This window comes from Aulonocara stuartgranti (genome assembly GCF_965226115.1).
Source record: "Aulonocara stuartgranti genome assembly, chromosome: 8".
Lineage (NCBI taxonomy): Eukaryota > Metazoa > Chordata > Actinopteri > Cichliformes > Cichlidae > Aulonocara > Aulonocara stuartgranti.
This window is the reverse complement of record NC_138959.1, coordinates 13,318,707-13,343,732: the sequence shown is the minus strand read 5'-3', so window position 1 is coordinate 13,343,732 and position 25,026 is coordinate 13,318,707. Positions and strand designations below refer to the sequence as shown.

The window sequence follows — 25,026 nt, the reverse complement described above, 5'->3', positions numbered from 1 at the left end:
CAGTCCTGTACTATTTTTAAAATGATCAATGACAGAAACACTTGCAATGACTTTTAGAGGAAGATTATTTCGCAGTGCTTGGGTAATTTGCAACAAAGGTTTAAATTCAAAAACTCATACTCCAAAAAAAAAAAAAAAAAAAAGACTTGATCCAACTTTTCATGACATAATTGACATTATTTATTATTATTATTATTATTATTATATCCTTCTGGATGTTTAGTAAGCTAGAAATACAATTAGATGTTATGCGATTTAAAAGACACATTTGTGTAGCCAAGGGATTCATTAATTCTATTTATATTTTCAGAGATACTTACACAATTAACGAAGTATTTTCTTCTTTCCTAATAACTGGTTGTGCCACCCTTGGCAGCACAAATTGCAGTCAAGCTTTTGCAATAACTGGTAATGATTCTTTCACAACTCCGTAGAGAAATTTTGGCCAACTCTGCTTTGCAGAATTGTTTTAATTCAGCTACACTGGCGGTTTCTTGAGCATGAATGGCCTTTAAAGTCATGCCAAATCATTTCAGTCGGATTTATGTCCAGACTTTGACTCAGTCACTCCAAAACCTTTCTCACATTTTGAAAAACAAAAACATTTTTCCTGTGACTCTTTAGTAACAAAGGTCATCTCTATGCAGAAACAACACATGGTTAAATGCCACATGGTGGTGCAATTGGAAAGCAAATAACATTCGGAGGGATTTGGAACACACTCAAAGATACAACCGTATTTTGTTTTGCAGAAAATGTAAGTTATTGTCTGATTTTGCTTTCTTTTCTCCCCTGAATTATAGTTGTATTACAATAAAGTGAAGTAATCTATTCTAAGGAACACCAGACTAACAAAGGATTTGCAGTTATTGATGGCCATAAAACAGTGTAAGTGTATAATTAGTTGATTTTATTGTGAAAATTGTATTACACAATGTGTGGGATTGGATTATTTATTCGCTGGAAAATATTGTGTATGATAGCCATTTATCTGTTGCACAGATCAGCTGAGCAGCAAGTGGCAGATGATACACCGGGCTGATTCATTATCCTGCAGTCATTTGACTTCATGCAACCTTTGAAATATCTGGGAGCTGTGGAAACAAGGAAAACAAGGTGGTATGAAATCATCTGTTGTAACTGATTTAATTTTGTTCTTTTTTTTCCCTGCACACTAAACCAAATGAGGGTTTTGACTTACTAGATCCTGCATAAATGATGGCACTGGTGCAGACATTGTTAAAGCCATGGCAGGTCTCTACAGAGTTTGGGCAGTGTCGCAGACCTCCACAGTAACACTTCAGAGCATCACCTGGGAAAAAAAATAAATCAGGTTTAATCACTGTAGCAAAGCATTTTCACAGCCAATAATTTAAATACAGTAAATAGAACAGTAGCAGAGTCTCCCAAATGTGCCTCATTGACAGATATGGAAAATGATGCATATAGAAACAGGCTGAAGCTTAACTCACTCTGGCTGATGACCAGCAAAACCAAAACAGCAACAATCACAGTCTTCATGTCTTCAGGATGCCTCGCCTCACTGCACCAATCTCTGTATGAAAAAAGGGAATAAATGTGAGAAGATCAAACTCTTTAAGCTCCACCATAATCCACATATTGAAGGACAAACACATCCCACCTGATGAATGATTCTTCTGGAGAGTGATTCCTCAAATGTGTGACAGCTGGGTTTCCATCCTCCTTTTTTATTTGGTCTTGTTGTGCAAGCGTGCAGAGTGAAATATCAAGATCAGACTGTGATGCTGCAAAAACACACCGTGACACCACTTGACTCATCAAGAGAATGTGCAAATATATTTGCACACCAATTGTTCTGTTTGTATAAGCAACATATGCAGCACAAAGTAACAACATGATGTGAGGACACGTATAAAGCGCAATCAGCCAATTTGGACCAACACTGCAAATAAATAAATAAATAAATAGGTGAGCAAATTGTAATAGGGTATAAAGAACATGATAAAACCTTGTCAAATACAGAGAATTGTTTAGTTTGACGATTTGTTATTGATCTTGGAAATACCAGAGTGCAATCATAAGGGACATTTTCAGATCAGTGTGTCCCTGAAGAGTTCCAGTAAGAAATCAACTAGAGAAGCTGTTTTACAACATAAACAAACAGATGAAAAATGTCTGAAAAACACATCTTTTGAATACTAATAAAAAAAACCCTGAAAAATAACAAAAAAGGGTTTTAAAAATAATCATAAAGTGTTAATGTAGAACTGAGAAGAGATTTTAAAAAAAAACAAAAAACCTTTTAAAACACGATTTTGATTTTGTCAAAGTTGAAAACTGCCAAGTAAGCCCATGGAGTCTTTGTAACAAGACAATCAGCATAAACCCAAAAGGTCTTAGCATACATACAGAGCTGTGCAAAAGTCTCAAGTCACTTCCCTTTGTTTATGTTTTGTCAGGAAAATGTGAAAATGCAGACATATATGGAAATCCAGTATCCATTTACAAAGAGTTTAATTTTCCATCAGGTTCCACTGAGATTCGAACTCAGATCACTGGATTCAAAGTCCAGAGTGCTAACCATTACACCATGGAACCACTTCTCAAAGGCTGGTGTCACTAAAAAAAACAGAGCTTTTATTTACTGAGTATTGGCATAATATAAAATGAAAAATAGAAGCAGTGTCACGTCACCCCTCATTACTTTATGTTTTCTTGGAAAATTGGAATTTGGTGCAGCGATTTATTGAAACATCTGAAAAGATAAATTAAAATGCAGCATTTAAGGAAAAAACAGAGTTTGTACAATTCTAACGAGCTTGAAAATCAATATTTGGTATGATCACCTTTATTCTTTAACACATTCTGAACTCTTTTAGGCAAGCGTTCTTGTAATTTCTTTAAATAGTCTAGCTCTCCAGGCTTCTTGAAGGACATTCAAAGCTTTTCTTTGGATGTTGGTTGCCTTTTGTTCTTTTCTCTGTTAAAATGATCCAAAACTGCTTCAAAAATATTGAGGTGCAGACTCTGGGGAGCTCAATCAATGACTGACAGTGTTACACTTCCCAACACCACTGGCTGAATTGCAGCCACAAACCATGACAGAGTCTCGACTGAGTTTCAAAGGTTTAAAGATTGCTGTAGACACTCTCACTACAACACATCTCCCCTGACCTCCTCTGGGCATAGTGATGATGATTTGAACAAAAAAATTTGTAATTTGGATTCATCTGGATTTGTTGATTTTCAGTCCAGTTCTTATGTAACGTGGCACACCTCAACCTGTTCTTCCTGTTTGCCTTGGTTAAGAAAGGCTTTTTGACAGCCAACCATCCACTGGGACCATTTCTGACAAGGTCTCAGCAAACAGTAGATGGATCAACTGAAGGGCCTGGTGTATGTGTCAGGTCTGCTGGATTTTTTCTTACTTCTTAATGTCCTTCAGATACTGTTCACCTGCTGTAGATATTTTTTAGGCCTGGAACTTGTTCGGTCTTCTCTATTTGTCCAATTTCCCTCTATTTTAAGGACACACTGGACACCGTGCTGAGATATGTCACGTTTTCAGCTAATAGCTCTTTGGGATTTGCTTTGTTGATGGGAAAATTCTAGTTAGTTTGCATTAACTTTGACATTTTTCATAGATTCTACTAAAGAAATGGGAACAAATTCTATGTTTGTGTGAAATGGATTTTTTGGTAAGTTGTCTGTTAGGTATACTGCCTTTTTATGATTCATAGTCAGCATTAAGTACAAGCTTACATCTGGTCTTGTCTGTTCTTTGCAATTTCTATCCCACTTAACTCATAATGTAATTTCTGTCAAGTAATGAAACCAAATGAAATCCTCTAGTGTTGGCTAATTAAATACAAACATATAACCTGTGTCCTTACTTTTACCATACCTCTTACACATAAGACTAATTCAGGAATATAACATACTGTGCATGAGGTATAGTATTGGGGTCAGTACATCATACCAACTCATTATGTTGCACTGTAAATATCAGATCTTTTATATCAGTGTTTTTTTTTGTATGTATTTATTTAAAAACATATATACAAACATCTGTAAACAGTCTCTTTGTGTTTGTGTCTGTTTTGATCATTTTCTTTGTTTAGTCGTTCCAGCCTTTCAGAGGGCTGCGGATTATTTAATTTTCTAACACCCATGTAACAACGCTTTGATGCATTTTCCCAATAAATGAATAACAAAAGGATATTAATAATAATCTAAATATAGCTTCCGTTTCTGGCTAAAGCATAACCTTTTGACTGACTGACAATTTTAAGTCACATTTTAATGTCCTCAGTGTTTCAGTTTTTTGGTTAGTTTCCTATAACAGCTTTTTGTATGTAAAATCAGAAATTATTACTTTAACAAACCACTGACAAACCATATTTCATGATGAGCACCTTTCTAAATTGGCCATAACAAACCTAGTTAGTGTTCAATAAATAACTAATAGTTCAAAAACATTAATGTAATGAAGTGATGTTGTCATTTAAGAAAAACCCCCAATTAATTCTCTAGAGAATAGAAAATAATACAAATAAGAACTGATATAAAAGCCAAAGATAAAATAAACTGCTCTTTATTATGAGAACACCAGAATGCACACTACATGACAGTAAACATGTTTACAGGCATTAGTATCTGTTGCACAGATCAGCTGAGCAGCAAGTGGCAGATGATACACCGGGCTGATTCATTATCCTGCAGTCATTTGACTTCATGCAACCTTTGAAATATCTGGGAGCTGTGGAAACAAGGAAAACAAGGTGGTATGAAATCATCTGTTGTAACTGATTTAATTTTGTTCTTTTTTTTCCCTGCACACTAAACCAAATGAGGGTTTTGACTTACTAGATCCTGCATAAATGATGGCACTGGTGCAGACATTGTTAAAGCCATGGCAGGTCTCCACAGAGTTTGGGCAGTGTCGCAGACCTCCACAGTAACACTTCAGAGCATCACCTGGGAAAAAAAATAAATCAGGTTTAATCACTGTAGCAAAGCATTTTCACAGCCAATAATTTAAATACAGTAAATAGAACAGTAGCAGAGTCTCCCAAATGTGCCTCATTGACAGATATGGAAAATGATGCATATAGAAACAGGCTGAAGCTTAACTCACTCTGGCTGATGACCAGCAAAACCAAAACAGCAACAATCACAGTCTTCATGTCTTCAGGATGCCTCGCCTCACTGCACCAATCTCTGTATGAAAAAAGGGAATAAATGTGAGAAGATCAAACTCTTTAAGCTCCACCATAATCCACATATTGAAGGACAAACACATCCCACCTGATGAATGATTCTTCTGGAGAGTGATTCCTCAAATGTGTGTCAGCTTGGTTTCCATCCTCCTTTTTTATTTGGTCTTGTGCAATTGATGCGAATCTAGTGTATCATTAACTCAAAACTTCATGTGGGTTTTTGCACAAACACAGAGTGAAATATCAAGATCAGACTGTGATGCTGCAAAAACACACCGTGACACCACTTGACTCATCAAGAGAACGTGCAAATATATTTGCACACCAGTTGTTCTGTTTGTATAAGCAACATATGCAGCGCAAAGTAACAACATGATGTGAGGACACGTATAAAGCGCAATCAACCAATTCTTCTGACCTGTTGTGTAATATTTGCATTGCTTTTGCATGCTCAGTGTAATATTACCTTGAACACCTGAAACACCCACATGGTGGGTCTTGGAAAACACACACTGACACAACTTACAGGGAATGCACAATATGCTGTTGAAGGAATAGCGTCATATTCCGATGTTTTCCAACAGATTTTCCAGTTAAACAACCTTTGCTTCTGTTAGAAAGTGTAAATAATGAGTTAATAATGAACCAAATTTACATAAAAATGTAGATATGAAGAATTACTCTGTTCCAATCAGCAAAGAAGATCATTTGTTTGCTTATTTTCTTGTCTGGGAAGTTTCATCAACAGCTTCTTTTAAAAAAACACAATTATTGTACATTGACTTATATAATCAGATTGAGTGGTGAGTAAGGACGAGGATAAACCAGCGCTCACCAAAAACCCGTTGCATTCAAAGGCCCTAATGAGACGCAGAGCAGCTGCAAATCCTCTTCTTTTAAGAAAGCACGGTGCTGACTTTGTGTTCTTCTGTGGTCGTCTGAAATTTTATTCAACTTGTGGACACATTCATGTTTCTAAAAAACATCTTTTTTCCTCTTTAATCCTTTCTTCAAAGATATCAAAAATGAAGCCATTTATTTCAAAGCTGAACTGCTGCAGCCCTCTCGTTTCTCATTTTGTTAAACTCGGGGTTGCAAATTTAACTTAATTATTAAGAAATAATCAGACAAGACAATCATCAAATTTCCAGAGTAATAATAAAGTAAACTAAACAAATACAGTGATGTCTAATAATTGTGAGTTTTGGTCTTTTTCAGGCATCAGTACTAATCACCTAATAACTAAACAGAAAACGTTTTAGGAAAAAACGCAAAAACACGACTTTTCTTGGCATATAAAAGTCTTTATACTGATATATGTAAGCAATACCATGAGATTTGAAAACCACAAATAACCTGTCAAATAACAGCAAAGCATCGTAATCCAAATCCAAGAAAATTCAGAGCTTTGCCTCAGTGAAAAATAATCCAGTTTCTGTCTTTTTCTTTTTTCTCAAGCTTTGACACAAATAACCGGTAACTGCATTTTCTCCTTAAATAATTCCAAAGCAATTTTCCAAAGCTTATGCCGGTCTCCTGACTGCTGATGGCTTATTGCAACTAAGCAGTCATATATAGCACACAGTATGCTGGTTATTCTGACATGTTTTCTGTCTCTGAAATATCATTTGCATAAACAGTGGTAAGTGTGACACAACAGCAAAGGACACAGTTGCACATTTTCTGCATATTTATTTTGTCAGCCAGAGAGAAATCATTCAAAAGTTCCTGAATACTCTGAAAATTCTATAAGTGTCATAAGTTCATCTTTTTGTCCCTCGGAGGCATTTTTATTTCATAAATTAAGACCAGTTTAAATATTTAATGGGACCCACTTTATTTTTTTTCTTTGAAGCTAAATCTTTTTATTTATGTTTAAATTATGAGCAGCTATGGTGTGTTTATTATAAATGCTTGAGGAAGGTTTTCTTTTGCATTGTTTTGCTCTATTTAACGCTTTAGTGAGGAAAAATAGGAAATTTTGATGTTTTAAGACTGCTTTAAAAGGAGATACTAACATAATTATAACTGAAATCATAAGTAAGTACTGTGTACTGGTTGGTGGAGTTTAAATATTAGATACTTATTGTCCAAATATTCACAAAACAACCCAGAAGGCTGAACTGAGAAAGACATTCAATTAAAAACAATAAACAATCTATGCCGTGTGATGCACATACTCTACTTTCTACATGCAAAGTGAGGCATGTTTCATTTTTGTTCCTCTGTATTCTTAAAACAGCAAATCATCCTCACCTGTCTGCACATAAATACAGCGCCTGTGTACACAATCAACTGGTTGTCATGTAGAATGCTTACACATTAATTTGGAAACCTTTTCCGTAGGAAAAAGAATAAATTACTTTACCATGCAAGGAGGTAACAGGTATTATCAACTGCAAGTTGTTCTGAAGATGTTGGAAAAAATATACAATATATATACTGGAACCCACTGTCGTGAGCTTTTTTCTTTTTTAGACACACTTCAGTAAAGCCAAAATGAAGCACAAAATACATGCTTTTGCATAGAAATAGTGTAAATTGCGTGGAGTTTGAGTAATAAGGGAGCATGGGAAGTAAAAGGTGGGGAAACAGAGCACACATCGACAGTCTCTGCCAGAGTCTCAGAAAACACTGTTGCATGAAGAAGTTGCATGTTAGAAATTTCATGTTGGGTTCTGCTTTGTTCCAGTCTGCTGCTGAGATGTGGAAATATTAATCCGTGAGGTCCAGGCACCACGACTGCTCTGTGCTCTGAGTCTGAACGCCGATGCTGGACCGTCGTGAAGATGCACTTCCACTGTCCCTGCTTTCCAAAGAGCCTGTGTTTCCCAGTAGGCATTCCAGACTGGTGTGCTCCACCGCAGATGGGTCACCTAGTGGGAGATGGGGCTCAATAACATCAGATTGTAATGATCCTGAATCCACAGAACTCCCAAAAGGCTGGCATGGTAATGTGGGTGGAGAGGAAGAGACAGGGTGGAGAGAGGAGTTTGAATCCTTAATTTGGAAGATTGAGGTATCCTGGATCAGAGGGTGAGATGGCGGGGTGGACATCAGGACACACATGGCCTCATTTGAGGCTTTTAAAGGATTAAGGTTGGCATAATGACTGGGTGATGTGTCCAGCAGGCTGTGTGTGGACATTCCTGTAGGGACACTGGACAAAAGGCAAGAGTATTCATCATTATCACTAGGAGGCTGCAGGCACAAAGTGGGCTGGGACTGACTGATGGTAATTGAGCTAGCACCGAGGGGTCTGTTGTCTTCATGTCCAGCATGAGGTGGAAGGCCTGGACTTCCTCCATGGAAGCCTGGGCTGATGCTAAGAAGTGATGGGCTGGTCCACAGATGTGCAGTCATGCTCTCAGAGCTATGACACGGGACAGATTTAGGAGAAGATTTTGGAGAGAGTGTTGGACAGTGGTTAGCAGGCGGACTACAGGACTGAGGCCGCTGGTGGCTCTCTGTTGGGGTTTCAGTAGTTCCACTGCAGCTCCAGTGGCCAGCGGCTGGGGCACTTTGGTGGGAATAGTGGCTCCCGGGAACATTATGGAGGTGGAAAGCTGAACTATGACTAAAAGGCATGCCGCTGTTGGAGGCTCTGGGAGAGTTGGACGCCATTTGGACACCACACGGATGGGAGGGGAAAGAGGCATTGTAGTGATGAAAAGATACGTGAGCCTGGAGGATGTGCATCATGTGGTGAAGGCTCTTGGTGAGCTCAGAGACTTCCTGGTTTAACGTGCCCATCTGTGGAGAGAGCACTTACAGTTTACATGTGACATTTAAAGACTTCCAACATATTCAATGTAGGTAAATTTTCAAGGGAAACATTAAGGTAACAAATGATAAGGTTCTATCGCTGCTTAATTAATGAATTAATCAGCTTCTCTCTTTAAAGTTTACTCTCGGGCTGATGTCCAGCTATAACTTTCTGATGACCTTCCGAGGACTGTAAAAAAGTTGAAATCCCCTCTTGAAGAGATGTCTTCTAAAGCACTTGTGAAATCAAGGAAGAAGAGCAGGTAAGTGACCCTAGCAGAGAATAAAGCAGACAGAAAGCTAAGGATATACAAAATGCAGATGGGGGCCAAAAGGGCCACAAGTAGAGAGAGGTTGTCAACTATTTTTTAAATTGCAGAGTCAGCACTACCAGCCATCCTCTGCATTGCAGAAGTGCCCTGCTGATTAATTAATATTGACTTCAGACAGCACCCATCTGGATACTCCTGCTGCACCTGCTTTCTCTCTATTTACATTCAGATTAAGAGAGCAGGGGGAGACTGAGGTATAGGCCGGCATCAAGTCTGCTTCATCTCACTTTATATTTTCCCTTTACATACACCAAGCAGGCCGATAGTAGATGAGATGCTACAAATTTATCTGTGTGACAAAAAAAGTGAAGCTTGTGATTCTATATTTTTGCTTTTTACATACAACATAGAATAAGATGGATTTTTGTTTCTTAATTATTCCTGTGTTTCATATTCAGTCACTACCAAAGACAGAATGTATGATAATAAGAAGGAGAGCACTGAGCAAACTGCTCTGGATCTGTGAGAATTCACACTCAGGGCTACATTATCCTCTGTGCTATCAATTTTAATTTGGGCTAAGGGGCTGTAGCTCACCTGAAGGTTGAGTTGACTGATGCTCTGCCTGACCTCCTCCGTCTCCAGGAGCAGAGCAGGATTATTTTGTGTGGTGTCTTGGGAAACGAGGGGAAGAAAAATAGGAGGAGTTTTAGCTCCCAGGAGGATTGATCAATTTTAATATAAAGAAAAATTATGTTGCATGACCCCAGTATGTGCCGATAGAAGTTATACATGCATGTGTAACTATGTATGTTTAAATTTCTCTATAAATGAAACGTCATCCAAATTTCACTTAAATCCCCAAAATAGAAACATATTTTTTTATGATGGACAAAAATAAGTGATCCTTCGCTTTGAGTGTCTGGTGTGACCCTCTGACTCCCAGGAGTCATTGCCATTCAATGCTTTTGGTAACTTTTGATGAGGAATCTGCCTGGAGGAAATTTAAGCTTTTCTTTCATCCACAAAACATAGTTTTAAACAGCTTTGTGGTGCACACAGACAGTTCTCTTTCCTTACAGTCCTGCATGCACACCGTTGTTGTTCACTGTTCTCTTGATGGTGGGCTCATAAACATGAACATCATTATTAGAAGGGACTTCAGCTACTTAGATGTTACCCATGGTTTCTTTGTGAGCATCCTCTATCTGTACACCGGACAAAGATCTCGACTCGACTGACCAGTGGCTCCTCGTTGTTCCCATGTTGAGACTGAAACACCGGGGAGGACAGAGCTCTAAATCTCTTTTTAAAAAATACTAAAGGGGAGCCGAGTCATGATTGTCATTCTACTGACTGAAAGAACCTCACTCTAATTTCACATGCAAATTTCCAACTATTCTTAGAGGTTCACATTTTCCCGTCAACAGGTATCTAACGTTTCCTTATTCTTCCTAAAAAAAGAGACCACGTGATTTATTTTTCATTTAATTTAGTCCTTCTTTTCTTCTTTTATGACTTGCAAGAAAAAAGGATGATATTTTAGGCTATAGTTTTACACAAATACAGAAAATTCACAAACTGTACATGCATTAATTTATCTGTCTGAGGTGGGTGGGATGTGTTAGTTGTAACAGCAGTTTTGTGAGCTGTATAGAGAGTTTAATTTGCTTTTCTGCTGGAGTGCATAATGCAACACATATTTGAAAATTTCTTTATATTATGCAATCTAATACAGCTGCACATTGCACTGTGTTACATAGTGTTTAACTTTACAAAGACTGGTTTTGCAGTCTTTGTAGAAAGTGCTTTGGCTTTCTATATAACCTTGGTCTAGTATCATAGTGTCCACAAGCAAGCAGATGATGATAGGCAGACAGGAATAACTGTCTGCAATCAAAACAGAAACTGGAGATCGCCAGAGAGGAGCTAAAGAGATGCAAGTTGCAAGACTATGCTACCAAAGCACTCCCCTTAATAAGCAAATTAGCTGAATCTCTACTGAACTGAAACTGATAGTAATCCTAGGAGGAAAGCAACCATGCGTGGAGATTGAGGTCAGATGGCCAGAGCCCTGCTTTGACCTCAGTTGTCCTTTAACATGTTCTCTGACTCTGTGGACACCTGGCTGTCATTTCATTCTGCTGCGCTCTCATATTCCCCCTAAAGCAGGCAGACCTGCCTTGTGGTATCCACTATTTGAACTCCTGAGTTTACCTCCAGCCATCTGGCACCCAGGTGACCCTAGCAGCTCGTGGGTGGTTTGACTTACCTTGGGTGCTGCTGCTCTCTGAGCTGGCATTAGGCCTGCTGTGCTCAACGTTGAAATGGAACGTACTCCCGTTGTCTTCGATGCCATCTACAACCCTGGCGAGAGGGGTGAAGAGGAGGGAGACCGGAGTTAATGTAACAGTAGAGCTTTTTCAATTATCACTGGAGCCAAGAGACGACCGAGCGATGTGCCATGAGAGCTGCTGCTGGCAGACGCCCATGTGGGTTTGAACATGAAGACAGCAGCACAAGTCTGGAGGGGCAGACACCTGAGCTCTGTGAACCAGCACTTACCCATACCTAGAACTTACTGGGTGACTTAGGGATGCATTATGAATACAGATAGCGGGATCGGGAGTATAAGGTATGATGGTTATGAAATGCAGTAACATCTGTTGAAATATGCAATGCAAATACACTCCATCTGCAGCTTTCTGCTCAGTCCATTACTGCAAAGCCTCATTCAGATGCTCTTGGAGATACTATGACTGTATTAAAATCAAGGTGACTATATAAACATTCAAGAAATACGTGTGAAATTGTTTTGAAGTAGAAAGAAAAAATTATGCTCCTTATGTATCATCAAAACACACATAGAACAGCCGTAAAGTACTTTAGTTAGTATTATAGTTCCTGAGTACATATTATTATTAAACCGCATGGAATTGTATGACATTAATTTAGCCTTTGCGTTTTTACTTATGTTCTGGCTGAGGCCTGAAATTAAATATGACTACCTGGGACTAAGATCCGGTGGCCCAAAACAAGTGACAGTTGGAATGAGCAGCTTTGTAGGCTTTTGCTCAGCTCCTGACTCTCCCTCAGCCGCAGTTGATGCCGTGCTCGGGGCTGAGACAGGAGTCGTGTGCTCTTTTTTCGAAGGTGGCTGAGGGGAGCTCTGTCCTAGGAAGCCACGGCTAAGGTTCGGCGAACGGCAGCGTCGCAGGGCGTTGAACTGCCGTAACTCGTCCCCCAGGAGGTTTCCCAGGGAGGTGCGGCGAACGGGGCTGGTGAAGTTGGGCAGCAGGAGGTTGCGGCGGGAGCGCGTGGCTGGCGACAGGTGGAAGGAGTCGTCAGGGTCATCAGTCTTGGTTTCCACAATAGAAGGAAGCCTGGATTGCTGCACAAAAAGAAAGTACAGTATGGAGAGTTAGCAACTAAACTGTACACTCTCAAAATAGTAAGATAAAAACAGTAAAGTGATGATAGTTAGCTCTGCTTGTTAGCAAGATCAGTAAGAAGACCTATTTGCTTTTGGATGGTGTATTTGGACTTGCATTATAATTTTAACTGAAATGGGACTTTGTCTTGATTTAGTTAAATGGTTAACTCTTTGAGTCACATCTGGATCTGGATCCATGAACTTTTTCGAAGGCTTCTTAACTATTGAAAGATTATAGGAGCTTATTTTTGCAACTGGAAAAAAAATCTGCTACTGTGAGTCAAAATCTCAGTTTATTTTTAAGTCAAGTCAATAATTTGACCTTAGGGGTAGGTTTAGGGTAAGGGTCAGGGTCTGGGCTACAGATGGTGTTAGAAAATAACTAAAAATTGACAAAAATCTTGAAATTTCACATTACCAGATTTTGAGATAATAATTAAAAATTTTAACTTGAGAATGGGGGAAAAAAAAACTTTTTTCAGACCCATAAGAATTTATTTTTTTCTCAGTGAGAGGAAAAAAAGCTTCTACTGTATGTAATATAGATAAAATGTGCATATCTTGGAAAATTCATCTTAAATTAAAGCAAGAATAAATTCAGATCCAGACTTAAGATTCAGCTCTTATTTTATCTCTTTATATATTTATGCATAACAAACACCAAAGAAGACTTTTTTGTTTTATCTTTTTTAATGAAAAAACAAAAAAGAACTAAAACATATCTTAAAAACTGTTCTGTTCAAACTATCTGTCAAGTTTAAAACATCTAATATGGTTTAAAGCTGCCGATGAGGACAATTATGTATTTACAGCTGACAGTATGTCCATCATTAATTTACTAATGTTAGAAATGTGCTGTGCTTCTGCCAACAGAACTGTATTACACAGCCGTTTAAAACAGACAAAGTGAGCACTGTAAATAGTGTTTTAATGATACAGCAATAAAGCAGACTGATAAGTTCAGTACACAGTAAGCAAAGTAGCTCATAAGAGTTCCCATTAAAGGAGCTATTGACCCAGTTAGTGTGCCAGCTTGAGAGACTGAGCTGCTTTCATGTAGGGGAAGTCCTTACACAAGTCCCCCCAAAGTACTCACTAGCATTGCAGTAAGTTCCAGAAAAAAATGGTGGATGAAATCTCAAAAATACACAGCACACGTAATGACAACAGCTGTTCCAAGGCACTGCCAGCTGTAGATTAAAATTCAATACCAGCAGTATGTTAAGGAAATCTGAAAATGTGAAACCTGACTAGAAGGATACTGAATTTGCACTGAACTCACGTGTGGAAGCCTCGGTGACTTTGAAAATCTTCGGAGGCCCTGCGTTGACAAAAAAGAAAGACACAAGAAAGAAAGTAAGGCATAATACCTTAATTTATTCATTCAGCCTCCTGTGTATCAAACCCTGAACATTTTAGATTAACTGTTGCAGTGAAATCCCAAAAAATGAATACATTTCACTGGTTCCTTTTCTGTAGCAAAAGTGTCTAAATTCAAATTTGTTAGTCTCTCTTTCATCCACTGGTGCCACTAATTAAATGAACTTGGCCAGCGATGCAGCCACATGAGCTGAATTACATGCTCAATCTTCTTTCTACGCTCGATTGCGCCGGAATTCCAGGGGAAGTTTGTCTTTCCCTGGTGTGTGTGTGTGTATGTATGTGTGTATGTGTGTGTGTCTATGGCTAGAAAGTTTTAGCAACTTAGCAATCACCAGCTGGGTGGCAAATAAAGCTGTGGTAGCGTGAGTCCTTCCCTTGTGTGTCAAAAATGTGCTTCTGACAACATGGCTAATGTGACAGCACAAGCCACAGCCTGCCATTCTAGCAACATCATGCCAGCGATGCACTTTGACGAGGGAAACCAGCGAGGACGTGAATTAAATTTAATCTTTTGTTAAAGCACAATGCTGAGGTTAAAAAAAAAAAGTGGTGCTATGTGGGAGGCGAAGGGAAAACGTGCATGAATCTGTTGAAAACAGGGGCAAACACTCCTCATAAGGAAACTAACCCTGGAGCAAAATGGGATGATTAACCAGCCAGTGAGAAACATTGGTTTCAACTTACATTAAATGTCAAGTCAATTAAAGGAGCACTAATGCAACAAGTGTCCCACATAGCAAAGTAGGTTTGCAGGGACAGGGGATTCTGGGAATTTCAGTCACAAGTATGCTATCTTGCACAAAAAGGGACGGAAGCAGCAAATTATGCCTGACTGACTTATAAAATTACACACCGTATCTGATTATCAAGTAAGTAGAGAGGGTTTTGCATAGTAGAGAGCTTTTCTTTTTACTTCTAGAGTCTAGAAAATCTCAAACTGGATCTACTGGGTCCAACAAGTTGAAACAGAGTTATCCCAAATAGAGCTGTCTATGAGCTCTCACAGTGGAAGATGCACTTCCAGAGACATTAATGTGGTCTGTGGGCGGGTCATCTGAGATAGTAGTCGTCTCTGCGAGCTGCACTCTCCAGGTTAGAATCGTCATGCTAAAAACTCAAAGTTCGGGTGGCAAATAAAGCTGTGGTAGCTATATATAACTAATATCATTTTTGTATACTGTCATCACTGCTTAGCAGCGGGTATCTTTGTCAACTTTGTTAAACTGTTTTTGTCAATTTGAGGCTCCAAAGGGAGCCACATCCCCATAACTCAGACCGACCGGCTTGTTCTTCACACGCCATGACTACAGACTACTTAACCCTCCCTGTGGCGACACGGTCATTATAGCCCAACAAATTTTGACACTCTGCTGGATCCCTGGTGGTGGAGTGACCTTCCCACTCTGCCCAGTACAGCGCAGTCATCCCTGATCTTTCAAAGCTCACCTCCCTTAAGAAATAAGCAACACTCCTGGGTCCTAGACCCCAATTACAACAAACCATTCAACCTGACCTTAAACCTGACAACTCTGACACATCATTACTTTTACTGTTAATGTTTTGAAAGTAAGTCTGCCATTGGGTGTTGAGTTGGTAGAGTGCACAGCATTTGCTATGAAGTGAAGCAAGATCCAGGCTGGACAAATAACTGATGAGCTTTAAGTAACTAAAGTAACTACGCAGTGTAATCCTCCATAAAGCCAGAGAGAGCTGCGGGTTCACAGCGAGTGCTTTGGAGTGATTTATGTAATAGCAAACTTATAATAATACCAGTATAGAGTGTTTTTTACATAATTGGCTGATGATTACAATTTCAGTGTATCTGACTTGCAGTTGATGTTTTTAGTTTCTCCAGCTGAGACACTCAGCTTGGTTTGCTGAGTAAAAAAATGTTACATTTTCTCCCCAAACTGCTAAAAATAATTTCACTGACAGCAAAGCAACAAAAGCTGAAATTAAATTATAGAATTGACAGAAAAAGAAAAGTCTTTTTCCATCTGGCATTCTGCTTTTTCTCCATTTACAGAAGATAAAGTAGTCCCTTGTGGATACCTTATATTGTAATAAGTATTCCTACAATCTGTTTCTTTGGCACTGTTTCACTGCGACTGACTGATTACTGTGCTGTCAGTATATAATACTCAAGTTAGTCTCAGGAGTTAAAGGACTTCCCTTCCTAGAGGAATTCCCATCTTAAAAAGACCCACTGTGAGGATGCCGATGAGACCAGTACAACTGTGAGTGTGTGTGTGTGTGTGTGTGGGGTCTGGAAATCATGTAGCAAAATAATTCCTTCATCCTTGCAGGGGGGTGGCTGTCCCCTGGCTTTGTGTTTGAGCAAAAACCCTGAACAGATGGCATGAGAGAAGTGCTAGTACTCACGATCAGCCATGCTTCAGAGAAGCCTATCTAATTTAGAAAACATAACTTATGTTTAAACACATACACAGTTTCTGCATAACTAAACATTCATTCTTAGGTCACAGGTACTTCTGCTATATATATATATATATATATATATATATATATATATATATATATACCAATATATGCAATGGTTACTTAAAGGTGGGATTTTGCTCTTTGATGTTGCCTCATGGAACAAGTCTACCAAACACAATCAGTCTGCTTTGAAGTGCTGATTAATACAATTAAAGTTGTTTTCCCTGAGCCTGACTGACAAAAAGACATCTGCTAATTAACACAACCAGCACAGATGCCTATCGCGTCCCAAACTAAACAAATCAACCTAAGAAAAAAGAGAAAAAGAAATGATTAAGGCCAACGAGAAAAGTCAGATTCGAAAAAGAGAAATGCTTGAAGCAAAAAACATAATGTTTGAGAGGGGGAGGTTGCGGATGTCCTTGGAGATCTTTGTCAGTTTTGTCAGTCACACATGAAAAACTAAATCAGTTTTGTTTGTAGAGTTCAATTAAATATCCAATGAAGCCAATTACTTTTTTCTCCAAGGTTAAAATCGTTCAATGCTTAAGTTTGGATTGTTAAAACGATTACAGAATAGTAGCTGAAGATATGGACCCATGTGGATTGGCAATGGCAGCATTTGCTACTTGCTAGTTCCAACTTGTAGCTGCTTTTATCTTCATTAATGTCTTAATTCTTCATGGCATAGAATGACATCCCAATTTAGGCATGCTGGTTTTTCAGGTTTGAAGGCACCGAATCAACACCAGTATGTTGTGTGTATTTGGTACCTCGTCCTGGCTGCCTTCACGAAGGTTATAGGTGAGGTTGTTGTGGATGTCGGAGGTAAACACGCTGCCATACTCGGGGTATAGTTCCAGCACCTCCTTCAGGCCACGCACACTGATGTACTGGAGATCGCAGTAGGTAAGCGCCTTCACATCAGCATTGGTTTTGATTACCTGGTCTGTTCCAGGCAGGTCGGAGCCAATCAAATCTCCTTTCCCTAAAATCCAAAAGATGATAAATTCCCTGTTACACTTTAAAGTACAAAAAATATCAAATAAATAGAAAAAACATGATGCAAAAAATGCAATCTGACAACAATACAGACCTAATATAGCCAGCACCATGCCATCCTTCAGCACCTCTAGAGAGCCAGAGCAGACGAAGTAGTTGGCATGCAGCGCATCACCCTGACGGATGAGATACTCTCCCGGGACACAGAATGAGGTTTTTATATGAAGAGAGAGTGAGCGCAGGCAGCCGCGGCTGGCCCCCTTAAAGACCGGCAGCTGGAGGATGTCCTTATTCAGATGCATGGCGATATCGGCCCGCAGCTCATCAGGGAAGTCATGCAGGAGCTGGGGATTTGTGACAGATGTAACGAGGTGTGACACTGATAAGTAATTAGTGAATGGACTGTGTTGCCACCAGTCACCCTCTTTTGAATTTCAATAGGATATCAATTGATGGAGTATAGGGAACCATGTGCTGTGCACAAACAATTACAGCTTCAAAGGGCTGGCAATGAATTTTAGAGCAGAGTTCATTGTTCAATTGCCATCGAAAACAGTGCTGTGAAGTTCCTTGAAGGCAGATAACAGCATGTACAAAGATATTACATGACAGCAACAAGAAAGGGACTCCTACCTCGTTGGCATCTATACCATTGTTGACAGACCATGTGGTCTGGAAGTACTCCAGCATGCGCTGTTTAAGCTGCTGGGACAGACGGTGGACACGAATAAAGTCCTTCAGGTCCTTCATACGTGTGTGGTAGAGAGAGCGGCGCGAGTACATACGCTGGATGATGGCGGTAACATTACCAAAGACCAGCGCATGCATCAGTGCTGTAATAAGGACAGAAACAAAGGTGTAAATATAAAGGTGGGATGTGTAAAGATGTAACATATTACAATTTCAAATCCTATTTTGAAGTGTGGGCCCAAAGATATTCTTAAATTCTTAAGTTTTACCTCCTGATTACAAAAAAGGTTAACAATATTAAATAAAAACGAAAGAAATAAAAGATTTAAGTCTATTGATCCTTTATAAAATGTTTGTTTTTTAACATATTGAAATACATTAAGTGGATAAAAGCACAGGGTTACCTACAGATTATACCTACATGAGTTTCTTGGTCATGGATACCCATGCAATGAAGCTCCCACTGCACAGTTTTGTGTTGATGTTAATGCCAGACGAAGAGGTTTGCAGAGCATTGGTGACTTTTACACATCTAATATTCCATGATCCCCATTCTTTCACACATTTGTAAAGGCAGACTGCATTACTACATGCTTGAGTTTATACACATGTGGCAATGAGACTGAAAAAACTGAATTCAAGGATAGAAACATGTGGTTTAATACTTTGTTTTTTTCTCATAAAGTGTATATTATATGGCTCATTGCCCAGTCATGATCTACTTTTGATCCACAAAGAAGCCACAAGTTACAATTCTGCTTTCATCACCGATCAGAAAAGCAGTAAAACAAACACTTATTATGTATCTTCTGATATGCTGCACCAATAATTGCCATTTCAGCTGTTTCTGGGTTATGAAGACGACGGCAAGCTGTGTCTTAAAGGCCAGCCAAGCCATTCAACTCGATTCCTGCTGAATTTGTTGTACTTGCATGCCAAACAGAAGCAGCGTTATGCCAGGATGCCAGAGGGAGAATGTACCCCGGTGTCAGACGTACCGCCGATGAGCATGATGCAGATGGAGAAGATCTTCTCAGCATCGGTGTTGGCACAGACGTTGCCAAAGCCCACACTGGTCAGGCTGCTGAGGGTAAAATAGAGGGCAGCGATGTAGGAGCTGTGCACTGTTGGGCCGCCCACTGTGCTGTTAACGTAGGGCGTCTCCAGACGTTTGCCCAGCTCATGGAGCCACCCTTGAAAGAGAAGGTTAGAGAGTAGCGTTGACAGAGCAACGTCCAGAAGTTTAACCTCTTGTTATTTTTATGTGGATGGTAGTGGCAAGATCGGAGTGCAATGTGAGAGAAATACAGAAATGTATGTTTGTGCCTGCATGTGGGTGTCTTTCTGTGTATTAGAAAGAGATGATCAACAGCGTCAGGAGCCAGGTATGTTGGCTATAATTAGACCTACTCCTCCAGGGATAAATAGTGCTAAGCCTTAATTAGCAGCTGTGACTTCACCTCCCTTCAGCCAAAATGTACATACAAAAGCATGCATCATTCATTGACACATCAGCGTGCTGCTTGCTACCAGCCACTTTTTTGTAAAAGCTTTTGATCTGGTTTCAGGCTGTTCTTATTAGAGCAGCAGAGTACTGTCTCACCACAGAGCAGAGCTAGACACCCAATAAGTAAGCAATTACTATTTATAGCATAGTAGGGACAAAACAAATGCCTACTCAGTTTTTGCAGGAAACAGCCGACTTACACACCTATTAAAACTGAATCAAATCAGAACAGGCTTCGCTTATGTTCTGAGAAAATGTTGAAATGTCTTAATGTTTCGCCCTTGCTAGATGAAACACCAAAAATTCAACAGATCGGACTTCAGCAAGGCCACAACTAGACTCACCTATGTCCCAATTATCATTGGTCTCTAGTTCTTTGCGCCCAATCATGTACCAGATGCAGGCCATCCAGTGAGCCAGCAGGGCAAACACAGACATCAGCAAGGTTAGCACCATGGCGCTGTACTGGGAGTAGCGGTCAAGCTTCTGGAGCAGACGAAGGAGGCGCAGGAGGCGTACTGTCTTAAGCAGGTGGACTAAGGAGGTCTGAGGCAAATATGGGAGGAGAGGTGACAGAGAAAAGGAGAGAAAGGAAAGAGAGTAGAAAGCTAAATATCAAAATATCAACACTCAAACACTTTGTATTGTTTGTGAAATGTAGTACATATGGTTTACTTGTCACATAGGCAGCCAAACTGCAACAACAGGGCAGCAAGTTATCAGTTTAATGGTAATGCTGACAGCCACAGATGGATGCGGGGACAAAAAAGAAGGCTGGACATATGATTGTCCAGTAGTACTCACCACTGTGATATTGAATGCGTACAGCAGGTCAAAGGGCAGGGCAGCCACCAGATCCACAAAGAACCAGGTGGTGGCGTAGTGGATGCAAATAGAGCGTGGCTCATACACCACCTGGCCTGACTGGCTCACATAGGTTGTGCGAAAGTTCATGATGATGTCTGAAAATATGTAATTATAAAAAAAATAAAATAAAACAAATAAGCAGGCCTGAAATATGACAGAAAACACTCAGTTCATAAAGAGCTTCAAGGATTGCCACTAGAAGCCTTTCAAGGGGTAAAAAGTCAAGCACCACAGCCTACGTGAACACTGCTGCTGACCATGTCGGTCCCCGTATGACCACAATGTACCCATCTTCTGATACAATAACACACCATGTCTCAAAACTGGAATCATCACAAACTGATTTCTTGAACATGTGCTCAAATGGCCTCCACAGTCCTAAGATCTCAATCCAACAGAGAACCTACCTGGTGGAACAAATCTGCAGTAACTGTGTGATCCTATCGTGTCAATGTTGAGCGAAATCTTTCAGGAATGTCTAAAGTTCCTTGTTTAATCTATGCCACAAAGAATTAAGGCAGGTCTAAACGAAACGGTGGGAAAATTATTAAACATCTGGGATGCTTCATAGTTACTTTACAATTTCAGGGTCTGTATGCAAGAAACATATAACCTTGACGTCACCACATGGCAAGCATGTAACATGCAAACTATTTGAATTAGCAACACCTCAGTTGAGATGAAAGCTCATCGTTGGATGCACATTTTATTTTTCATTGAATATTTAGCATTTATGGGAACACAATAAATAATTAAATAATTAAAAAAAAAAACACAAACAAATACATCAGCATTAAAAAGATGTTTCATTACACCGTGTTCCTGGAGCGAATTGAGCCCCTTTCATGCCCCTTTCAGCTTTAATATGGAATTCATTAATTATTCATTTAACTAGAAATGGGTAGACTCTAAGTAAATGAGCTTTCAGAAACAAGCAATCTCATGCCCGTTTGTGCCAAGTTGATGGCATCAGGAATCTGACATAAACTCCAAACCCATGCTCAGAGGAGCGTGTTGCAAGCCAGCCACCTTAATTTATCCCTTGGGTGCTTTATTGAACTAAGAAGAGTCCCTCAAAGAGACCAAGTACATCCTGAAGGGACTCCTAAACCCAGGTAACCTGAATAAGAGGGGACATTTCTAAGAAAAGGCTGCTTGGATTGTTTTGGTTTCCATGGTGCCATAGATGGCACAAATGGATAGATGTTGGAGTAAAACCTTACATCAGCATGTTGAAAAATGCTTCGAAAACACCGAAATGTGATCATGTTTTATCTTGAGCAGGGATACGGGGACATCTTTGGAATACTGATAAAGTCTAATTTTGACAAACCAGTGTTATGGACCAATATTTGTTGTGTCACATCAATTTTGCATTGGGTAAATGTTGAAAAACAGTGTTAAGAATACCTAAAAGCCTTTAAAACATGTTAGTTATGTTTAATAAAGAATATTTATTTGTTTTCCTGGAAGAAAAGGAGAGTAAATAATAACAAAACACCAAAAAGGACAAAAAAAACATCAATACTGTCATTAGATATTGACCAAATTGTTACACTGGAATCTCTCTAGAGTTTCATAATTGATATGTTTTTAATCTAATCATCTTTCCCAATTACGTCTTTAAAAACTTACCTATAATAAAAAGCATTTCCACTGCAATGTCACTGACAATAGTGGAGCGTGCAGCTGTGATGGCATCATCGTGTGGCGTGAAGCTGACATTGTAGGGCACGGTGACAGCCACGTAGAAGGTAGCCAGCAGAATGAGCCAGTCCCACAGCGCTTTCGAAACACTGTAGTGGAGCAGGATGAAGCGTGACTTCTGCACCGCTGCCACCTTGTACTCCGGTATTGCAGGTTTGTCCATCATTCTCTGTAAACAAACAGGTGAATAAAGTTTCAAACTTTCAAGCACAACCTCTAATATTCCTTCAAACATGTACGATAAAGGGAAACCACAGCCTCATGAATTTGAAGCTTTACTTGATAAATAACCAAAACACACAAAGTGCACTTGAGGAGCTGCATAAATGAATAACTGGATAACCAGATGGTCACGAGGTGGAGTATTGTGATGGACACCACGGTGCCAAGATTTAGCAGAAACAGACAATGTAAATGTCAACACCCTCTCTTGTGCGCTGACCGCTGATGATTCACCGTGGTAGGCAACTCAAGTGAAACAGATATGGTAATGCTGCTGGTTATCTCTTCTCCTGTACCCAGTGATAAGACCTCTACAATGTCTGGGCAGTAACAACACAGTGAGTGTCTATAATTTCACACGTGGCTCGGCTTCACACTTCCAAATGTCATTCATGCTTCAAATCTCAGGTATCCAAGTGTCGTGGTAGTTATGTTGTTATGAGAAAAACGCGGCATACCACTAGATTGACCGTGCATTGCAGTTATCTTTTCTCACATTTTGAAAATCCAGTGGTGAAAAGTATTGCAGATGAAATGGGAAGCCATTCAAAGCATAATGAGACTGCAACTCTCCAAATGGGGCCATGCACTTGCCACATAATAGCCTTAACCGTGTTTGGGAGACATGAGGAGAAGCTGTTACCTATGACAGCGGTGAGAGGGGAAAGAAAAGGCGAGATAAATGAGCAGTAATCCCATCTAAAAACAGTGTGAGCACTTTGGGAACAGGTGAACCCAAAAGAAGAAGCTGGTTAATTAAGGCTTAATGGGAGATTTCGTGTTTGGGCCCTGATGCTGCCTGGGCACCTCAGAGGAAAATGACAGATTCTATTTGAGTAATTGGAAGACAACAGGCAACGTTTACTTAAAAAAAAAAGGAGAAACATCAGAGAGATGACATACTCCAGTGTTTCCAAGGAAAAAAAGGATGATCCAAGTGTTCCCTCAGAAACCACGTATTAAAAGATTGTGCAAAAGATTTTATTATCACACTATCAGTGGGTTTTCTGGTCTCTGTCTAAATCCTTTTCTATCATCAACAGCTGTGTCCACTCTGATGACAGTTCAAGCAATGTCAGCGAAACCCTGACTGTTTCCTTTTTTCTTTTTTTTCATTTGCCTTACATCACAGAGGTCGCAAAGCCCACCAGACTTTTGGTTCTCGATGCAGGGAGTCGAGCCACATCGCAGTGATTAGGAAAGAAAAGCCTAGCATTTGCAGGCACGCATGGGAGTGCATGTCACACAGCTACAGCTGGTCTTCACACATCATTAACTCAAACTGTAGCCGTTGGGGCTACTGTTCCAACTACATCTCCCAGAGGTCTTTGGGCTTAGGAGATACACATGGCTTAATATGCAACCCCCTTCACCCTCAACCACAAACTACTACATAGCAAACTTAGTGTTGAAATGGCCACAAACATAATTTAAATGTCACAACAGGGCATTATACTGTCTAGATTATGCATTCTGATTGAGTCTGAACTTATTGTGCAAATCCTGGATAACTGCGCGTAATGGACTTTGCAATATTATGTTCAGCTTGGCAAAATCAGCAATCAAGGTGTCGTCTACTTAACTGTGTAACAACAAGAGACTGGAGATAAACATTCACGGTGAGTAAAGAAATAATAAGTAAAAAAAGAAAGAGAGAAAGTAAGATGTGAAAGCTCAGGTCAGTTTTTGTGTTTGCTTCACAACTTCATGAGGCTCCAGACGGCACTATTTTTCCAATTATGTGAAAAGTGGCAACATCTCTCCCCTGGGACGTGGAGCTGCCTGAAATCAAGTCTGATTTGCTTGTCAGTGTGCTTCAGTTTTATTACACACTACAAATATAACAGATTTGTAAACTTTCTGTTTCAAAATCACAATTCTTTAAGCAGCAAGTTGCCACCTCTGCTTCGGCTTTCTGGCTGTGGTCCCATTTAAAGATCTGGAGTGTGTCTACATGTGTTTGAGCAAAGCTACGGATCCTTGCCTGACAGGTCGATGAGCTACAAATAGAGATCTAGTCAAAATAGATATGGCTGGCTTGATGTGGAGGCAGAGCACACCATTGTTAGCTAACAGCTACTAAGATACAGACAGGGAAGGAGGAAAAAAAAGAAAATGTATTAATAGTCAGAGTAAAGCAGTGGAGGAAGGATATTGATTCTTTACTTAAGGAGAAACATCAATATCACAATAAGTAAGCCCTGCATTCAAAATATGAAAAGTATCAACATGCCTTAAGGATCAACAGTACCATACGCAGAAATACAGGACTGTGCAAAAGTCTTGACCCACTCCTCATTTCTTTAAACTTTGTTTGGTGAAATGTGCAAACACACATGGAATTATTATTAGTTATTCTTCTACACATACTCAACTCTCTTAGTCAAGCTTTCTTGTAATTTCTTTAAGTAGTCTTCAGGATTAGTTCTCCAGGCTTCTTGAAGGACATTCAAAGCTCTTCTGTGGATGCTGGCGACCTTTTGTTCTGTTCTCTGTCAAGATGATCTCACACTGCTATTGAGGTCTGAACTCTGG

The 25,026-nt window shown here is 39.6% G+C and overlaps 2 protein-coding genes across 4 annotated transcripts in view; both read right to left on the bottom strand.

Moving 5' to 3' along the window:
• Window positions 1-968: 968 nt before the first annotated feature.
• Window positions 969-1,658, bottom strand: LOC309713200 (uncharacterized protein). The gene is made up of 4 exons (XM_082544606.1): window positions 1,643-1,658; window positions 1,473-1,555; window positions 1,202-1,312; window positions 969-1,094 (listed from the first exon to the last, which is right to left on the bottom strand). Exons 2-4 carry the CDS (start codon window positions 1,519-1,521, stop codon window positions 988-990), a joined length of 267 nt encoding a protein of 88 aa, XP_082400732.1. The 5' UTR covers window positions 1,522-1,555; window positions 1,643-1,658; the 3' UTR covers window positions 969-987.
• A 4,911-nt stretch (window positions 1,659-6,569) lies between these two features.
• The window catches only part of kcnh4b (potassium voltage-gated channel, subfamily H (eag-related), member 4b), a 42,469-nt gene continuing 24,012 nt past the window's right edge, over window positions 6,570-25,026 (bottom strand). Inside the window, exons 6-17 of one of the 3 annotated variants that reach the window (XM_082543152.1) lie at window positions 22,198-22,438; window positions 20,500-20,657; window positions 20,040-20,241; window positions 19,187-19,381; window positions 18,132-18,331; window positions 17,593-17,842; window positions 17,270-17,484; window positions 13,954-13,992; window positions 12,247-12,629; window positions 11,511-11,605; window positions 9,836-9,912; window positions 6,570-8,954 (exon numbers count right to left, since the gene is read on the bottom strand). In XM_082543152.1, the coding sequence (XP_082399278.1) occupies window positions 7,917-8,954; window positions 9,836-9,912; window positions 11,511-11,605; window positions 12,247-12,629; window positions 13,954-13,992; window positions 17,270-17,484; window positions 17,593-17,842; window positions 18,132-18,331; window positions 19,187-19,381; window positions 20,040-20,241; window positions 20,500-20,657; window positions 22,198-22,438 (3,093 nt within the window). In that variant the 3' untranslated portion in view covers window positions 6,570-7,916. Of the gene's footprint in view, window positions 8,955-9,197; window positions 9,240-9,835; window positions 9,913-11,510; window positions 11,606-12,246; window positions 12,630-13,953; window positions 13,993-17,269; window positions 17,485-17,592; window positions 17,843-18,131; window positions 18,332-19,186; window positions 19,382-20,039; window positions 20,242-20,499; window positions 20,658-22,197; window positions 22,439-25,026 lie in introns of those variants that run through there. The other 2 variants (XM_082543153.1, XM_082543154.1) reach the window with 2 other exon arrangements.